At 34.4% G+C, this 21073-nt stretch overlaps 1 protein-coding gene across 2 annotated transcripts in view; it reads left to right on the top strand.

Annotated features, from left to right (window-relative positions):
* The window catches only part of GALNT13 (polypeptide N-acetylgalactosaminyltransferase 13), a 552783-nt gene that overhangs the window by 325837 nt on the left and 205873 nt on the right, over positions 1–21073 (top strand). For both annotated transcript variants that reach the window (XM_024735936.1, XM_024735937.1), the window contains 3 exons: positions 2769–2935; positions 3559–3766; positions 6501–6671. In XM_024735936.1, coding sequence (XP_024591704.1) covers positions 2769–2935; positions 3559–3766; positions 6501–6671 — 546 coding nt within the window. The remainder of the gene's footprint in view (positions 1–2768; positions 2936–3558; positions 3767–6500; positions 6672–21073) is intronic.

The following is a 21073-nucleotide window of genomic DNA, read 5'->3' as shown; positions in this document are numbered from 1 at the left end:
TTATAAGCAAACCTGAAAATATTGATAGGAATCTATGTCCAAATAAGTTTAAAAGCTTTTTCTATAGGCTTTACTTAGGTATTGAATAGAGCCTATTCAAGATAAGAAAGCATTATATTATAGTTTATTTGACAACATTTTTCTAGTGGAACATAAAATTTTTCCTAGTGAAACATTTTTCTTTCCTAGTGGAACATAAAATCATGATGTATCTAACCCTAGGTGAAACAATAGGTTTGATGAATTACGGACAATAATTCAAGTTCAGTGTGTCACAAATCCATTAAAAACCACGAAAATAAAAACTCTTGTTCATACGTATCTATGCACTTGAGATAACTGGATAAACTGACATAGAAAATGATTAATTTGTGTAACAAGAATTATCCTATAAATTATTTTATTATTATATAAAGTTTTCTTTGCTAAATAACTGCATACATAGGAGGAAGAGGAAGAATTAATAACCTATTAGCCACATTTTATTTTTGTGCTACATTAAATAATGACATGGTGGAAGTTTTCTCTAAGTAAGCAAAATAGCTACATTAATAGTAAATTAGTTCATTATAACTTCGTCACATATGATGAATATAAAATTAACATTTGTGAGTGGACTTTTTTTAACCGCAAAAATAAAGCATGCCGGGAATAGTTTAAGAAGCTGGATCTACATGTCTGCTTTTATTTCGATATTTTAAATGATTTATCTAAATTAATAACTTTAAGTGTAACATCATTAAGTGTAACATGTGAGAGATTGAATTTAAAAGAAATGATTTTTATCCAAATGATACTAAGTAGACTTTATAGACTGTTATCCTTGGGTTAAACCAGTATTTGTTGACTGTTGGACAGATTTCAGCCTGCTTCTCCAGCTTTACTTCTTTATTGATGATAATGATTATCTTTATGATACGTTTTGTTCAGCATGCTGAAAGTGAGGGGGTGTTTTGCTGAGGAAGAGGAATGGAGGTTTGAGGAAAATCATGGCAAGAACCTTTCTGACTTACCAAGACAGCTTTCTAAGTTCATTTAGTGATGAACTGCCTGGAGGTACAGGTCAAATGATGATGAAGCGTATAGAAACCATTTGAATCTTGCCACCAGAATGGGAAGAGATGACTATGAATCAACCTACTTTTCACCCCCTACCATGCACATTCTTACCTGGCTATATTGCAGAGCACTTCACTGAGTAGGTGATACTTTAGACTGTTTTAAAAGATGATTAAAATCTCAGCAGACTTTTATTACATGCCTTTGATGCCCACACTTCAGTGGATTTTTTTTCACTCACCTGTGAAGGAGACTAATTTTAACGATGCTAATTTTGTGTCAGAGATTAGGTCATTTATTGGTGGCAGGCTGTATCTGGTTCATTTTACTTTATGGAATTATTTTAATTTTCTAGCTCTTTAGAATATTTTACAGGAAAAAATAACCTAAGGTGAATAAACTTCTATTCCTGTTCTGGATACCCAGTGACATTCTTTTTTTAATATTCTGTAATCACAGTGATTTAACATTACATGACAGAAATGTCTAAATGTTGAAAGTTGATATGGGTGAGAGCCATCTGCATGTTAAATTTGGGATGACCACCTAGAACACACTGCATGTTATTTATCAAAATGTACCTTTTTCAATTGATGGCTTGAAAAGTAAAATCTGGAGTTCTTTTAACTTGTAAGCAAAATTAAAAGTTTTTCTCAAAATATCAAGTTCTAAAAGTAATAACAATTATGATGTAACCTCTTACTAAATAGTGTGCTCCAGTGATCAGAAGCACCTGAATCACCTAGAAACTTTTTTTTTTTTTGCGGTACGCGGGCCTCTCACTGTTGTGGCCTCTCCCGTTGCGGAGCACAGGCTCCGGACGCACAGGCTCAGCGGCTATGGCTCACGGGCTCAGCTGCTCCACGGCATGTGGGATCTTCCCGGACCGGGGCACGAACCCGTGTCCCCTGCATCGGCAGGTGGGCTCTCAACCACTGTGCCACCAGGGAAGCCCCTAGAAACTTTTTGAAAGCTGCATATTCTCAGGCTGCACCCCAGATCTTCGGAACCAGAATCTGCATTTTAACAAATCCCTAGGCAATTCCTCTGCACATTAAAGTTTGAGATGTTCTGGTAGCCTATACCCTTTCATAATCTCTGATTTTGATTGTATAGTACTCATTGAGAATCTGTAAAGTGTATCCTGGCCCCTAAATCTTTACCTCAAAGTAGACATGGATTATGGCATTCTCAAACAGAATAAAAAGCATTCGTGACTAGATTTTAGAATAGAAAAATCATTTCAGTTTTACAAGCTTCAAAACCCTGTGAACATATGCCTTTTTATGTTCTTAAGACTTTTTGAGTTATACAATAACTTTTTTCTAAACAAAGAAGACAATTATACCTACTAAGTGAATTCATCTGTCCCTGTTGTACCTGGTCTTCTATTGATAGACTCAGAATGCTATTTTAGCTTTCTTAGACTTGCGTAAATCATGCCTCTTTGTTCCCTGGAGTTAATGTAAAATTAGTCAAAAATAAAATCAGTTAAAATAATATTAGTAAGTATGCATATTTAATTTTCAAAGTGCCAAGTGATTACTCACAGCAAATATTAAAAGGAAAATAATTTTAGATAATCATAAAGTGTTTCTGTAGTAAGGGGCTTTCAAGTCTAAAGTTGTGTCATAATGGATATTTTTATTACAATGATCAGAATGAAAAATGAACTTCTTAGCATGTCCCTCTTCTTTCCTCTCTTCCAGATGCAAGACAAAGGTCTACCCTGATGAACTTCCAAACACAAGTGTAGTCATTGTATTTCATAATGAAGCTTGGAGCACTCTCCTTAGAACTGTTTACAGTGTTATAAATCGTTCTCCACACTATCTACTCTCTGAGGTCATCTTGGTAGATGATGCCAGTGAAAGAGGTACAAATATTTTTTTTGTATATTTTTTTAATTAGAAAGCTTAACTGTGTTCAAAAAGATAAGTGGGCAATGATCTGTATTTTCCTTGTAATTACACTAACTCTGTAACCACCTATCAAATTTTCATTAATATACCAACTCTAGAAACAAGTAACAAACTCTTCCAGTTTATCTCATGATTCCATGGTTCTTACTAACCTAAGAAATCAGCCAAAATTATTTTCATAAGTGTTTCTTTTTTTTCCAAACTCAGTTGATCTTGTGACGGAGCATTTATATGACTTTGTGGATATTGGTCTTTTTATTTTTTTTAGTGTAGGTAAAAGAAAAATAACTTATTATTAAGGAGATTGCATTTGCCATTGTGGCCCAGTTTCTAAATTAGATTCTGGTATATTAACTTCCTAGTATATCCTTATCCTTGTCAGCCAAGTGACAGAATTATAATGAACTGTATACTAATCCACTGATGAAATCTCTACATCTTTCTTTTGTACAATGCAAAAAATGTTGATAGGAGTTTACCACCATTTCTGCATGTTGAATTTCCATCTGGGTAGTAGTATCTCTTCTCTGTCTTAAAACAGTTTCAAAACTTTATAAATTCTTATTGCACATTACAGATTTTCTCAAGTTGACATTAGATAATTATGTGAAAAATTTAGAAGTGCCGGTAAAAATTATTAGAATGGAAGAGCGCTCTGGGTTAATACGTGCCCGCCTTCGAGGAGCAGCTGCTTCAAAAGGACAGGTCATAACTTTTCTCGATGCACACTGTGAATGCACGTTAGGATGGTTGGAGCCCTTGCTGGCAAGAATAAAGGAAGACAGGTAAGAATTCATGTGTTATGTCTGTCTGGGTTTTGACTGAATCCGTTAGGACATTTTCAGCTGTCCATCAAAACTTTTCTTCCAAGTTGCTATTTTCAGAATGTTTATTTCCTAGCTTTTAAAAAAGTAGGCCCCCTACTCCTTATTTAATAAAGACCTTGGCTTATTTATGCTGAATCTGAATATTTGATTAAGAAATAGTCAAACAATTCAAATAGTAAAGATGTGCTGAATATTCGTTTTATAGGTGACGGAAATCAGTCCAATCAAAAATAGTATCATATTTTATAAAATACATTTTCAAAGCACCTTTGTCTTCCATCACCCTGTGAGGTAGGTAATACAGGTATTCTTGTCTGTATTTAATAATAGGGAGGAACAAAAGAGTTAAATAGCTTGTCCCCGTTATTGGAAGTGATGGGAACAGCAATTTAGTTCTTCCCACTCCCAGAACAGTCTTCCCTTTACTACGTCAGTGCCCTTATTCAAAGTCTAGTCCAAAGCCACCCTGATGATCTTAAAAATAAACTCACACTCATGCACCCCACTGAAATGAAACCAGGATTTAAAAAAAAAAAAGCATAGAAAGCACAGCTGTAAGAATGTTTAATTATTTAAATAATATTGTCCTTTTGTACAGACATATTATGAAATCTGAAAAGTTGAAGAATATAGAAATTAAGAACCCACCCTCATAGTTAGCTGAAATTCTTTCTGATGATGATGCTATGAAGTGGGTTTTTTGCAGATACTCATAAACATGGGTGGTAAATGAGTGTCATTCCTAAGCGCCTTATGAAGACAGCTACGCTGATTGCTGTCTGATATAGTAACAAAGCATTGCATAACACCTTGCTTGCATAGTCATTTCACCTACAGTCGAAAGGTCTTTTTAGAATTGACGTTTTTAATTAAGCTTCCAAGACAGGGGCTGCTTAGTGTGAGCTAGTGCAGCTATATCACATAAATGGCAGGATTTGGTACTTGCCAGGAAGATGGATAGAAGTTGTCAGTAAAATGAACCATAGCAGTTGAAGAAAGCAGTGGGAACCTTTTAGTCAACTGAGTGTAATATATGGCTAATAACATTTTTCTATTCTGTGTATTGTACAGTATGCACAGGAAGGTAAGGTTGGCAAAGTATAATGAACTTAGAACCTCTTAAATTCATTTCCTGGCAGCTTTTCATACATTATGCTGCTTTTTAAAACATGTGTTTCGTATTCAACTTAGTGACTTTTTAATACAATGTTGTTTCACTATGGTCATGAATGGATCATTTATTTTTTTCATCTAACAACATATTTAGATTGTATTTGCATATAATGAACTCTAATGCCTTGTCCTGCTTATAGGTTGTAAAGTTGCCATAACTAGATAATAAAGTCCTATTCAAGGTTATTAGATCTAATTTCATCTCCCTATGATTTAAATTATTAAATGTAATGAAGAAAGAGAGAAAGATATTGCTTTTATAAGGACCAAAGTTACCAAGAAGCTTTTCCAAGGCTAAATTAAATCTATTAATTTCAGAGAACTCTATGCATGGGCCAATTGTGTGGCATATAAGACCAAATAGAGAATGAGTGTGGGTGATGCTGGTGTTACAAAACCAGAATAAATAATGGACAGCATGTCCTTGCTTTCCACATCTATGGGTGATTCAATTGTATGTTCACCTTCTATCTTATATGAAAAGCAAGCTCTACTCTTAGGAATTAGCTACAAACAAGGCACAGTTGTTTGAACATTTACTGTGGAGATGACAAAAGCTTGATTCCATAATAAAACATTTAAACCTGGAGTAGGGGAAGACTGGAGAAAGCACAACATGGATTAAAAGAGTACCTAATGATCTCCCATGGTCAAAAGTTCCTTACCCTAAAAAGCCACCATCAAGAGTATCAAATCTGTATATGTATAACTGAATCACTTTGCTTTCAGCAGAAATTAACACATTGTAAATCAACTATATTTCAATAAAAAAAAAAAAAACCCAAATCTCCTGGCTCTTCCTCTTACTTTAAGAAAAAATGGATCATAAAACACCAGAAACTGAAGTTGCTTATCTTTTCCCATCTTAAAATATGTAGATTGTTAGTGTAAGCTTTTCTTTTTTTATTTTAGTGTAAACGATAAGTCTAGGACAATTCACTCAGAAATTGTCATGACACTAATGTCATTCATAGGAAATATTTACTTATACTGATGATCATGATTTTTATCGTTGCTTCTTGGATTTTCATTTGTTTGTTTTTCTATGAAGGTTTCTCTGAACTATCTCTTTAAACTTACCTATTGCCTTTGAGAGTCAAACTACCAGATCTAATTTGCCATCATTCATTCTTCACTCCCCGCATGCTGTTGATTTTCAGTGGTCTATAGCTAAAATGATGCATAATATCAAAGCAGCTCTGCTAATCATGCTGTGAGTGGAGGTTTTATGAAAAATAGACCATGTTCATCCCGCTGAGTTAGTATTTAGAATGCATTTGGAAGTCAGCTTGAAGATCAATTAGTATATTTGATTAGATTATACATGATAGAATAAAAGTAGACTGAAGTAAGATACAGTAAAAGGAAGTAATTTTACAGAGAAAAAGGATAACATGAAAATAAAGGCAAATTAAAGTCACAAAATAAATTTCAACATATCAGCTATATTAAGTTTAAAGAAGCTAAGGTAACATTTAAATTATTATTTATATGTAAACTGATTTTAATTTTTCTGCAGGAAAACAGTTGTATGCCCCATCATTGATGTGATTAGTGATGATACCTTTGAATATATGGCCGGGTCAGACATGACTTATGGGGGTTTTAACTGGAAACTGAATTTCCGTTGGTATCCTGTTCCCCAAAGAGAAATGGATAGAAGGAAAGGAGACAGAACATTACCTGTTAGGTATGTAGAGCATATCTTCCAAAGCATAGCATGTGTATTCCTATAATAATTAAGGAATATTATCAATTTGTATGATCATTTTTTAGACTTTTGAAGACATATACTTTTTATTCATATACATATATGTATTATCACGTTTTACATGATCATATAAGAATCAATGACAATATTAAATCTACTTTAAATTGCACAGACAAATTTAAGTACTGGACGAAGTGCCAATTTTTTTGAAACTGTGTATTCTTATATTCAAAATATATGTATTGTGAATTTTCTATGTGACAGGTATGTGTTAGCCTTGATACTTCAGGTAGATGTAATATAGTTTATAACAGAGGTATAACCAAAAATGTTTTAGTAAATATTTTAAACTTACCAACCTTCAAGAGCTATCTTCCTTATAGATACAAAAGAAAGCTCCACTTGGAAAATTTTAATATATGAACAATTATGAAGGATTTATTGTTTGTTCCAAATTATTTAAAAAGCTACTTAATTTGAAATATTTATGTTTAAAATATGTGTTTGCCCTTAATACAAAATAAGAACTATCATATAAATCTTTAGTTGTCTAGATAAGCATTATCTGCTTTATTAATATAAAATTATCAGCTTCTTATTTTAAGATACTATTGTGTGCCTCTTGCCTGCAACCAAAAATTGATTTCCTGAACAATACTTGGGGAGGGAGTTCACTAGTTTAGCTCTTTAAAGATGAATCTGGTAAATCATCATTTGGTTGGAACAATAAAGAAGTACCCTAACATTCTAAAACAATATATATAACCCATTATCTAGACAAGAATGTCTCCTAGCCTACTGAGAGAATGACTTATCTATTGACAAGACTAATTATATAATGAATTAATTAAAACTAGCTCAAAAAATTGGCTAATGGAAGTGAACAGCTCTCAGTGCTTGTTATTGGACAATTAAATATTGGCACTGTTAACCCTCTTAAGGATATATTAACTACATCAAAAAGAAAATAACATGTAGTTCCAAAGAGTTGTGTAAGGATGTGAAATTATTATGTCAATATTTGGAGTGTAATTTAGCAGTCCTTAACTCTTGCTGTCATCTTCGCATTCATCTTGTCTTATTGATCCTTGCCTCTAACAACTTGAGGAAATACAATGGCTCATATTACCATTGTTGGTTGGAAATCCTATTTTCTTAGATCATGGTTTCATTTAGTGTTAGATAATTTTTCAGCTTCAGATCCCAAGTGAAAATTATCGAAATACATGACCAATACACTCAAATATAGACAATGTGTTATTTGAAAAAGAGGTTTAAAAGATTGTATGTGCATCCTTACTTTTTTAACACATTGGCAAAAGACATACTTTTTTAAACTTTATCTTCTCACAGAGTCAAAAGGTAAATAATTAAGAGCTAGCCAACATTCATAGTAAGAAATTGCTCATCTTATTCATAAAAGTAAAGATCTACATAGAAATCTACCGTTATTTCTCATCTTTCATTAACTAAAGCAAAAGAGGAAACATCCAAATTGCTATATTTTCATCACAATTTATGTGATTTTTATTGTAATAACATGGAGAGATGATGAAATCTGAGTATATTTTATTTGTTTGCCTTAGTAACTGCACAGTATTTCACTGTGAAGGAGCAGTATTTCAATGCTAAGAGAGCTGGAGCAAGAGAAAGAGAAAGCTCAGTCTTTGCTGAAGTTTCTAGATTCTTATGGCAAAAGGTTAATTAATTCACTGGCTGTGTTGTAATAGCCTGCAGGTAATTTTCATCAGCATAGCTGTAATGTGAACTTTCTTTGTACTTGTAATCTATTACTCGAGGATGTGATCATTTTTCTCACATTCATACAAACAGATAAATCATTCTAGGTGTTAAAGACAATTTTTTTCCTACTTGATTAACAGAATTCTGAATAGCTAAAGTGATTAAAATTAGGTTGAAATTTTGGTTTTCTTTATAATGCTTTATTTAAAATGTCAGTTATGACAGAACTTTCTAGTGACTATAATTGGGTAGTTAGTCATCATTTAGAAATACAATCATGCATTTGCATACATAGAGGAACAACTTGAACTTGTAACCTAACCTTAGTTATACCTCATTTAAAGTAAAGTTTATAATGGTTATACTTATTATTCTATTCTCAACCTCTGGGCTTTGATATTTTCTTTTTGATAATAAATGGAGTTTGCGACGTGCTTGGCAATTGTGAAGTTATGAGTATGGAATAATAGCATAGCATACATAGTCCAGCTTTGTTCTTCTTTCTATTTAGTTTTCTTTAATCAGTAAACTGTCCTTGATATTTTAGTAGTCAAATTATGTGACTTTTCAGGAATATCTCAATTATATGTGCAACAATACAGTGATCAAATCGTTAAACCAGGGGTCATAGACCAAGAGGCTGTGTGTCAAATATGCTCTGTTGATGTGTTTTCTTTCGCCTACATAATGTTTTGCACTTATTAAAATTACCAGCATTTTAAAAATGAGATATTTTAACTGGTAGCATAAGTTATCTAGTAGTGCAGATAATCTCCCAAATCATTTAATTAGTTTGGGGGTGTAGTATGCATTTTTTCTATATAATAAATATAACTGTTCAGTTGATTTGGTTCAGGCTATTGAAATGAGCAATAGTTTAGTTTTGCATGTTTTTCCACATGAAAAAACACGTACGCAAATACTGTTGAGCACTGTGTTAGGTTCTACACATGCAAAGCTGAGTAGAGCTATCTCTGCACTAAAGTTGCTCACTATCTGGCACCAGCTGTAAGTCTGCTGGATAAGGGGAAGAGGCCAGGACAACTGGCTAGCAAGTGGATGTACAGGAGTTAAATTGTGTCAGCTGATAGAGTGGTGTGTGCTTCTGGAAAAGAACCTGGCTCTTTAATCTTATTGATGGCATTAGTCTCCTAATTATGCTCTGTAAGTAACCCTAAATAAATAGTTATATAAGTATTAGTCTCTACTTTAATTTCTCACTGATTGAAATAGATTACTTAATTAAAAGCCTATGAGTTATTTATCAAGTCTATTTATCTTTCTTTACCCTTTGTGTCTTACCTTATGGACTTTTTTCACATTTAGTCATTATTAATATTCTCAGTATGACTCCCCTCTTTCTTACACTGAGTACCATGTTCAGTATTTTTCTAAAGTAAAACAAAAGAGTTTTAGATTTTCTTCTAATCCATGCTAGCATAATAAATTAAACATAGATGTATTGATAATTATGAGTTTTTACTTCTGATACATTTGACTTTGGTATCCATTTTTATTAACATTTGTCTGATCTCATACATTTATTTTTCTCTCAATTGGAATTAGGAATTTATAAAGAAGATCAAATAAATTAAACAATGGTATTAATAACAACTTGGATTACAATCATTGGGAAAAACTCATAGAATATTCACATATATTATTTCCTGTATCCTTCTAGTATGATATCATAGAAGAAGCATTAAAGCTGGCTTTGGAGGATCTGGGTTTTATTTCAAGCTCCTCCTATTGGGAATTTACCCAATTCTTCTCAACTATAAAGTGGAAAATTATTCCCCCTGCCTTGCTTAACTGGTGAAGTGCTATAAAATATTAAATAAAATTTGAAACTATTTGAAAATAGTTATTTTAAATTTATTTCTGGTAATATAAGTAACAGATATATGCATTGAAAAATAAATGTGATGAGTATCTATAAGTTTAAAGAAGCAGAACACCAATGAACCAGTTCTTTTAGTATTTTGTTATATTTACTTCCAGAGCATTTCTTTCCAGATACATTTCCACACAATCTAAAAATTGATATATCATTAGTATTTTTCTATGCCATTAACATTTTATCACAAATAAAAATTTTAATGGTGGTTAATATCTAAATTTTTTACTAAGCCCTGTCTCTATTTTTAATAGTCTAAAGTCAACTAAGAGTTTTACACTTTATGTTTTTGCCATGTATGTCTGTGATCCACAGTTTTTGCAATAATGTAGTCTCTTTAGAATTATGCAATCAAGCAATATGAAATTTGTTTTAGTATTCTTGTATAACTTTTGCCAATTTGATTTTCTCCCCCCAAATCATTACTGACTCCAATTTATAGTTCCTCTAGGAAGTATAATAAATGAAAAACACCTAGTTTATTCTGTAAAATCTTATACAAATATGACAATATTTCTAATTCTGTAATAGCAACTAGTAATATATTAATTTTTATCTATCAGGTTTTCTTTATTGTATTTTCCTCAGTCCAATGAAAATACACTTTTAAACTGGAGGAAAGAAAGCAGAAACAGATAAAGCCTTTGAGACACTTCTTTACAATAGGAGATACTAAAGCAACAGCACAGGGTAAGGTCAAGGCTGTGCATAGAACAGACTTTGAAAGGACTTCAGAATGTTCAACAGTCCAACATTCAACCCTACTTGTGTTAAAATCTAATATATGTTGACTTTGAGAAAAGGAAAAATTCTAACTCAAGTGGAATCTTTAAATCTGTATTCCTTGGAGAAAATAGTACATTTACAGTATATTACTTCCTAATGGTTTAGAAAATAATTTACAAGACGTTCCTAGCAGTCTGTTGAGAGGAGAAGAAAACAGGAGTGGTATAGAAAGATTACAGGGTGATGAACTAAATATCACATTTATATACTGAATAATTGTATCACATTAACAAAAACATTTAAAAACATCTGGCCCCATTGTTATTTTGACCCCTCTGAAGCATTAAATGAAAGCAAAAGGAAAGATTAAAATTTGCACCATTTACTATACCTTCTCTTTGGAAGCTTAGAGTTTTATCAGGTGGTGAGGATTATGAAAAAGGATTAAGGAAAAAGGAAAAAATAACTATTCCTTTTTTGGTAATATAGGTCTTTAAGCACAGGTTAAGGTATTTGATTCCAGTATTTCTTGGTAAATGGATTCTTTGGCAGAAAAACGAGCCACTTGCCCATACTAAGCAGAACTTAAAAATAGCTTTTATTAGGCTTGGAAGAGGGACTGGAAAAACTTGCTGCTGCAGGCAGCCTGGCTTTAGGAAGACCAGCTTTAACTACATGTTGAAAATTTTATCCCATAAAACAAAAACCTAGGTCTGAGGGGGCTAATGGCAGACTCTGGGAGGGCTCATGCCAAGGAGTACTTCCCAGAACTTCTGCTGCCAGTGTCCTTGTCCCCGTGGTACACCACAGCCAACCCCTGCCTCTGCAGGAGACCCTCCAACACTAGCAGCCGTGTGGCTGACAGGGTCTTGGTGCTCCAGCTGGGTGTCAGGCCTGTGCCTCTGAGGAGGGAGAGCCAAGTTCAGAACATTGGTCCACCAGACACCCCCTGGCTCCACGTAATATCAAATGGCTAAAGTTCTCTGAGAGATCTCCATCTCAACGCTAAGACCCAGCTCCACTCAACAACCAGTAAGCTACAGTGCTGGACACCTTATGCCAAACAACTAGCAAGACAGGAACATAACCCCACCCATTAGCAGAGAGGCTGCCTAAAATCATAATAAGGTCTCAAACACCCCAAAACATACCACCGGACGCAGTTTGCCCACCAGAAAGACAAGATTCAGCCCCACCAACCAGAACACAGGTAGCAGTCCCCTCCAACAGGAAGCCTACACAACCCACTGAACCAACCTTAGCCACTGGGGGCAGACACCAAAAGCAACGGGAACTACAAACCTGCAGCCTGCAAAAAGGAGACCCCAAAAACAGTGAGTTAAGCAAAATGATAAGACAGAGAAACACACAGCACATGAAGCAAGGTAAAAACCCACCAGACCAAACATGAACAGGAAATAGGCAATCTACCTGAAAAAGAATTCAGAGTAATGATAGTAAAGATGATAAAAAAATCTGGGAAACAGAATGGAGAAAATACAAGAACCGTTTAACAAGGACCTAGAAGAACTAAAGAGCAAACAAACAATGATGAACAACACAAAAAATGAAATTAAAAATTCTCTAGAAGGAATCAGTAGCAGAATAACTGAGGCAGAATGGATAAGTGACCTGGAAGATAAAATAGTGGAAATAACTACTGCAGAGCAGAATAAAGAGAAAGGAATGAAAAGAATTGAGGACAGTTTCAGAGACCTTTGGGACAACATTAAATACACCAACATTCGAATTATAGGGGTTCCAGAAGAAGAAGAGAAAAAGAAAGGGACTGAGAAAAAATTTGAAGAGATAATAGTTGAAAACTTCCCTAATATGGGAAGGAAATAGTGAATCAAGTATAGGAAGAGCAGAGAATCTAATACAGGATAAAACCAAGGAGAAACGTGCCCAGACACATATTAATCAAACTATCAAAAATTAAATACAAAGAAAATACTTTAAAAGCAGCAAGGAAACTCAAAAAAAAAAAGGAAGGAAAAAACAACAAATAACATCCAAGGGAATCCCCATAAGGTTAACATCTGATCTTTCAGAAGAAACTGTGCAAGCCAGAAGGAGTGGCAGGACATATTTAAAGTGATGAAAGAGAAAAACCTACAATGAAAATTGCTCTGCCCAGCAACGATCTCTTTCAGATTCGACAGAGAAATCAAAACTTTTATAGACAAGCAAAAGCTAAGAGAATTCAGCACCACCAAACCAGCTTTACAACAAATGCTAAAGGAACTTCTCTAGGCAGGAAACACAAGAGAAGGAAAAGACCTACAATAATAAACCCAAAACAATTTAGAAAATGGTAATAGGAACATACATATTGATAACTACCTTAAATGTAAATGTTCCAACCAAAAGACATAGACTGGCTGAATTGATACAAAAACAAGACCAGTATATATGCTGTCTAAAACAGACCCATTTCAGACCTAGAGACACATACAGACGGAACGTGAGGGGATGGAAAAAGATATTCCATGCAAATGGAAATCAAAAGAGACCTGGAGTAGCAGTTCTCATAGACAATTCTCAAAGTCAAAATAGTGTTTAAAATAAAGACTATTACAAGAGACAAGGAAGGACACTACATAATGATCAAGGGATCAATCCAAGAAGAAGATATAACAATTGTAAATATTTATTCACCCAATAAAAGAGCACCTCAATAGGTAAGGCAAATGCTAACAGCCATAAAAGGGGAAATCGACAGGAACACAATCATAGTAGGGGACTTTAACACCCCACGTTCACCAATGGGCAGACCATCCTAAATGAAAACAAATAAGGAAACACAGGCATTAAATGATACATTAAACAAGGTTGACTTAATTGATATTTAAAGGACATTCCATCCCAACACAACAGAATACACTTTCTTCTCAAGTGCTCATACACCATTTTCCAGGATAGATCATATCTTGGGTCACGGATAAAGCCTTGCGAAATTTAAGAAGATTGAAATAGTATCAAGTATCTTTTCCAAAAACAACGTTATGAGACTCGATATCAATTAAGGGAAAAAATCTGTAACAAATAACAATACATGGAGGCTAAACAATACACTACTAAATAACCAACAGATTGCTGAAGAAATCAGAGGAAACTAAAAAATACCTAAAAACAAATGAAAATGAAAACACGATGACCCAATACCCATGGGATGCAGCAACAGCAGTTCTAAGAAGTAAGATTATAGCAATAAAATCCTACCTCAAGAAATGAGAAACATCTCAAATAAACAACCTAACCTTACACCTAAAGCAATTAGAGAAAGGTGAACAAAAAAACCCGAAAATTAGCAGAGAAAAGAAATCATAAAGATCAGATCAAAAATAAATGAATAATGAAGGAAACAATAGTAAAGATCAATAAAACTAAAGGCTGGTTCTTTGAGAAGATAAACAAAATCAATAAACCATTAGCCAAACTCATCAAGAAAAAAGGGGAGAAAACTCAAATCAATAGAATTAGAAATGGAAAAGGAGAAGTAACAACTGGCACTGAAGAAATACAAAGGAGCATGAGAGATTACTACAAACAATTCTATGCCAATAAAATGGACAACCTGGAAGAAATGGGCAAATTCTTAGAAAAGCATAACCTTCCGAGACTGAGCCAGGAAGAAATAGAAAATATAAACAAACCACTCACAAGCACTGAAATTGACACTGTGACTAAAAATCTTCCAACAAACAAAAGCCCAGGACCAGATGGCTTCACAGGCAAATTCTATCAAACATTTAGAGAAGAGTTAACACCTATCCTTCTCAAACTCTTCCAAAATATAGCAGAGGGAGGATCACTCCCAAACTCATTCTACGAGGCCACCATCACCCTGATACCAAAATCAGACAAAGATGTCACAAAAAGAGAAAACTACAGGCCAATATCACTGATGAACATAAATGCAAAATTCCTCAACAAAATACTAGCAAACAGAATCCAACAGCACATTAAAAGCATAATACACCATGATCAAGTGGGGTTTATCCTAGGAATGCAAGGATTCTTCAATATGTGCAAATCAGTCAATGTGATACACCTTATTAACAAATCGAAGGATAAAAACCATATGATCATCTCAGTAGATGCAGAAAAAGCTTTTGACAAAATTCATTGCCCATTTATGATAAAAAACCCACCAGAAAGTAGGCATAGAGGGAACTTAGCTCAACATAATAAAGGCCATATATGACAAACACATGGCCAACATCATTCTCAGTGATGAAAAACTGAAACCATTTCCTCTAAGATAGGAACAAGACAATGTTGTCCACTCTCACCGCTGTTATTCAACATAGTTTTGGAAGTTTTAGCCACAGCAATCAGAGAAGAAAAAGAAATAAAAGGAATCCAAATCAGAAAAGTAGAAGTAAAGTTGTCATTGTTGGCCGATGATATGGTACTATACATACAGAATCCTAAAGACACTACCAGAAAACTACTAAAGCTAATCAATGAATTTGGTAAAGTAGCAGAATGCAAAATTAATACACAGAAATCTCTTGCATTCCTAGACACTAATGATGGAAAATCTGAAAGAGAAATTAGGGAAACACTCCCATGTACCATTGCAGCAAAAAAGAATAAAATACCTAGGAATAAACCTACCTAAGGTTACAAAAGACCTGTATGCAGAAAACTATAAGACACTAATGAAAGAAATTAAAGATGATACAAACAGATGGTGAGATATACCATGTTCCTAGATTGGAAGAATCAACATTGTGAAAATGACCCTACTACCCAAAGCAATCTACTGATTCAATGCAATCCCTATCAAACTACCAATGGCATTTTTCACAAAACTAGAACAAAAAATTTCACAATTTGTTTGGAAACACAAAAACCTCAAATAGCCAAAGCAATCTTGAGAAAGAAAAACGGAGCTGGAGGAATCAGGCTCCCAGACTTCAGACTGTACTACTAAGCTACAGTAATCAAGACAGTATGTTACTGGCACAAAAACAGAAATATAGATCAATGGAACAGGATAGAAAGTCCAGAGATAAACCCACATACATATGGTCACCTTATCTTTGATAAAGGATACAAGAATATACAGTAGAGAAAAGGCAGCCTCCTCAATAAGTGGTGCTGGGAAAACTGGACAGTTACATGTAAAACAATGGAATTAGAACACTCCCTAACACCATACAGAAAAATAAACTTAAAATGGATTAAAGACCCAAATTTAAGGCCAGACACTATAAAACTCTTAGAGGAAAACATAGGCAGAATGCTCTATGACATAAATCACAGCAAGATCCTTTTTGACCCATCTTCTAGAGAAATGGAAATAAAAACAAAAAACAAATGCGACCTAAGCAAACAAGAGCTTTTGTACAGCAAAGGAAACCATAATCAAGATGAAAAGACAACCATCTGAATGGGAGAAAATATTTCCGAATGAAGAAACTGAAAAAGGATTAATCTCCAAAATTTACAAGCAACTTATGCAGCTGAATATCAAAAAAACAAACAACCCAGTCTAAAAATGGGCAGAAGATCTAAATAGACATTTCTCCAAAGAAGATATACAGATTGCCAACAAATACATGAAAGGATGCTCAACATCACTAATCATTAGAGAAATGCAGATCAGAACTGCAGTGAGGTATCACCTCACACCAGTCAGAATAGCCATCATCAAAAAATCTTCAAAGAATAAATGCTGGAGAGGGTGTGGAGAAAAGGGAACCCTCTTGCTGTGTTGGTGGGAATGTAAATTGATACAGCCACTATGGCGAACAGTATGGAGCTTCCTTAAAAAACTAAAACTAGAACTACCATACGACCCAGCAATCCCACTCGTGAGCATATACCCTGAGAAAACCATAATTCAAAAAGAGTAATGTACCACAATGTTCATTGCAGCTCTATTTACAATAGCCAGGACATGGATGCAACCTAAATGTCCGTCAACAGAGAAATGGATAAAGAAGATGTGGCACATATATACAATGGAATATTACTCAACCATAAAAAGAAATGAAATTGAGTTATTTATAATGAGATGGATGGACCTAGAGTCTGTCATACCCAGTGAAGTAAGTCAGAAAGAGAAAAACAAATATTTAATGCTAACACATATATATGGAATCTAAAATTTTAAAAAAATGGTTCTAATGAACCTAAGGGCAGGACAGGAATAGAGATGCAGATGTAGAGAATGGACTTGAGGACACGGGGAGGGGGAAGGGTAAGCTGGAATGAAGTGAGAGAGTAGCAGTGACATGTATATGCTAACAAATGTAAAATAAATAGCTAGTGGGAAGCAGGTGCATAGCACAGGGAGATCAGCTCGGTGCTTTGTGACCACCTAAAGGGGTGGGATAGGGAGCGTGGGAGGGGAGATGCAAGAGGGAGGAGATACGGGGAAATATGTGTATGTATAGCTGATTCACTTTGTTATAAAGCAGAAACTAACACACCATTGAAAAGCAATTATACTCCAATAACAATGTTAGAAAATAAAATTTTTAAAAAGTAGCTTTGATTAAAAAAAAAAAGCAAATCAAAAAATGGACAGAAGACCTTAATAGACATTACTTCAAAGAAGACATACAGGTGGCCAACAAACACATGAAAAAATGCTCAACATCACTAATTATTAGAGAAATGAAAATCAAAACTACAATGAGGTATCACCTCACACCAGTTAGAAAGGGCCTCATCAGAAAATCTCCAAACAACAAATGCTGTAGAGGATGTGGAGAAAAGGGAACCCACTTGCACTGTTGGTGGGAATGTACATTGATACAGCCACTATGGAGAACAGTATGGAGGTTCCTTTAAAAAGTAAAAATAGAGCTACCATATGACCCAGTAATCCCACTACTGGGCATATACCCAGAGAAAACCATAATTCAAAATGACACATTTACCCCAGTGTTTATTGGAGCACTATTTACAGTAGCCAGGACATGGACACGACCTAAATGTCCAAAAACAGAGGAATGGATAAAGATGATGTGGTACCCACATACCATGGAGTATTACTCAGCCATAAAAAGGAATGAAATTGTTTTTTCTGTACAGACGTGGATGGACCTAGAGAATGTCATACAGAGTGAAGTAAGTTGGAAAGAGAAAAACAAATATCATATATTAACGCATATATGTGGAATCTAGAAAAATGCTACAGATGAACCGGTTTGCAAGGCAGAATTAGAGAAGCAGATGTAGGGAACAAATGTATGGATACCAAGGTGGGAAATGGGGTGGGGCCTGGGTGATGGTGGTGGGATAAATTGGGAGGTTGGGGTTGACATATATACACTTACATATATATAATACATAACTAATAAGAACCTGCTCTATAAAATAAAATAAAATTCAAAAAAAGAAAAGTAAGTTAAACCTTGTCAAAACCTAAAAAAATAAAATAAAGAAAAAATAAAAATAGCTTTGAAACTGTGTTGCATAAACTCTACAGGATTTGAGCAAGCTTCCCTTTCTCAGAGCCTAAGTCAGCATAAACTTTTAAAGTAACAGTTTCTTCTCTACCAAAATCTGCATCTCCTTACTCAGCATATGTTCAAATGAGTGTTGTGGTGTGCAGTATTCCACTGAACTTCCCATTTTTTTCTCTGAAAAAAACTTTAATTACATTCAACATGCAATTATTCATTACTCTATTAAAAGGATGGCTATGCCTTTGATTCCTTTCTTCCATTTTCTATATTGAGTATACTTGACAGAATATGGAAGGACAGGGAGATACTCACAGCGTCTAATTTTCCTTTGGGTTCTAAACCTTCACAGAGGTTAACAAAATGAAGTCATTGTATTTTATGATTTGAAAAAATCAAAATTATGGAAACATTTCAACTATTTGCCTCATACTTGTGTAAATAATAAAATTTATGCTTATCATTTTTCTTTATCATGGTTTATAATATATGAGAAATGTTATTAATACAGAGCTAAACATTAACAGTCTAGGTATTGTGTAATTTGACTGTTTCAAATAACAGCCTAAAGCTGAGCTATGGTCTCACAAATCTTCTTTACACTTTTTCTCCAGAGATCTTGGTTATTTGCCAAGTAAGATTAAATAGAATCCTGATATATCAAAGGATTAGTGAGAAGAAATGATGTTTCAATAACTTTAAAAGAAATTGATTTGAAGAGCAATACTAACATTCACAGGAAAACGTGGTACATAAATTTGGAGCTTGAAATCAGAAAAAGTGTATTTTGAATTAGCTACCTCAAATCTTTTGTTGTGTGAGTTATAAGGATAAATTGAGAGATAATGGATTGGCAGATGATTAGATAGATAGATAGATAAATAGATAGATAATTTATATGTAAAAGAAATTGATTCCTAACTGGACCACTAACTACCTGGGGGGGTCCTTGAACAAGTCATTTAAATACATTGCAGTTAAATTTGGTTGACCAAATCTGTAGGGCTTTTAAAGCTCTAAAATATTACAATTCTGTTGAAAATTGATTAGACTCTGAAAACAATAAGATAAAGCTGATTATAATCTTTTTTATATTATTACTATTCATAATGTTACTGATATTTTTATTCATGGCTCCATTAGCTTTTATTTTTATTTTTTTATTTTTATTTATTTATTTTTTAAACATCTTTATTGGAGTATAATTGCTTAACAATGGTGTGTTAGTTTCTGCTTTATAACAAAGTGAATCAGTTATACATATACATATGTTCCCATATCTCTTCCCTCTTGCATCTCCCTCACTCCCACCCTCCCTATCCCACCCCTCTAGGTGGTCACAAAGCACCGAGCTGATCTCCCTGTGCTATGCGGCTGCTTCCCACTAGCTATCTATTTTACATTTGGTAGTGTATATATGACCATGCCACTCTCTCACTTTGTCACAGCTTACCCTTCCCCCTCCCCATATCCTCAAGTCCATTCTCTAGTAGGTCTGTGTCTTTATTCCCGTCTTACCTTACTAGGTTCTTCATGACATTTTTTTTCCTTAGATTCCATATATATGTGTTAGCATATGGTATTTGTGTTTCTTGATTGTAATCTTGATAAACAGATGTTTTCCTCTTCTTCATTAAAATTAGTATTTAAATGTGCAGTACTTGCTTTGTGTTGATACTATTCTAAGAGTATTACATTAAAACGTATTTCCCGGGCTTCCCTGGTAGCGCAGTGGTTGAGAGTCCGCCTGCCGATGCAGGGGACACAGGTTCGTGCCCCGGTCCGGGAAGATCCCACATGCCGCGGAGCGGCTGGGCCTGTGAGCCATGGCCGCTGAGCCTGCGCGTCCGGAGCCTGTGCTCCGCAACGGGAGAGGCCACAACAGTGAGAGGCCCGCGTACCGCAAAAAAAAAAAACAAAATAAAACGTATTTCCCCATTTTATAGACGATCAAATTAAAGCATAGAGTTTAAGTGACTTGCTGAAGGTCACACTGTGGGACTGAGTTTTGAACCCAGTCAATCTAGATACAAAGTCTATACTCCTAAAAACTAACTGGCTGCCTCTTAGAGTGTCTTTATTGTCTACCTGCTTTTCACACACATGGTGGTTATCCCAGTGTGAAGTATGGGATATATTGTCTTATTGGAGAAAATATAGGCCTTGCATTTTAGCATTACTGAATAATCAAATGTATTCTATCACAATTTCTTTGGACTTATCAAGTTCTGCTGAAAAGCTTCAGTATTTTTCCATGTCAAATACTTACTTTTTGAGTTCTTTACTACTCTGCATTGTCATAAAGCTTTATATCTGTAATTCTAATATACTATCAAACTCAATCCCCAGAACTCTAAGTAGAGGATAAGGTCTTTAAACACCCTAGAATTAATGAAGGCATCTTTATTATCAATTTAGCAGATGTAAGCAAAGAATTTTTTGCAATTTCAGAAATAAAATTGCAGGTAATTTTGACTTTCAAATATGGACGCCAAATACTGAGTACTCATAATACACAATAAGAAGTGACAATTGCCTTGAGAGAAACAGAGTGCTGTAGTACAAGGTAGAAGGGAAAGAGTACA

The sequence above is a fragment of the Neophocaena asiaeorientalis genome, unplaced genomic scaffold, assembly GCF_003031525.2.
Source record: "Neophocaena asiaeorientalis asiaeorientalis breed wild unplaced genomic scaffold, Neophocaena_asiaeorientalis_V1.1 scaffold72, whole genome shotgun sequence".
Classification (NCBI taxonomy): Eukaryota; Metazoa; Chordata; class Mammalia; order Artiodactyla; family Phocoenidae; genus Neophocaena; species Neophocaena asiaeorientalis.
Note: the sequence above shows the minus strand (reverse complement) of the source record. Positions and strands in the feature narration are given on the sequence as shown.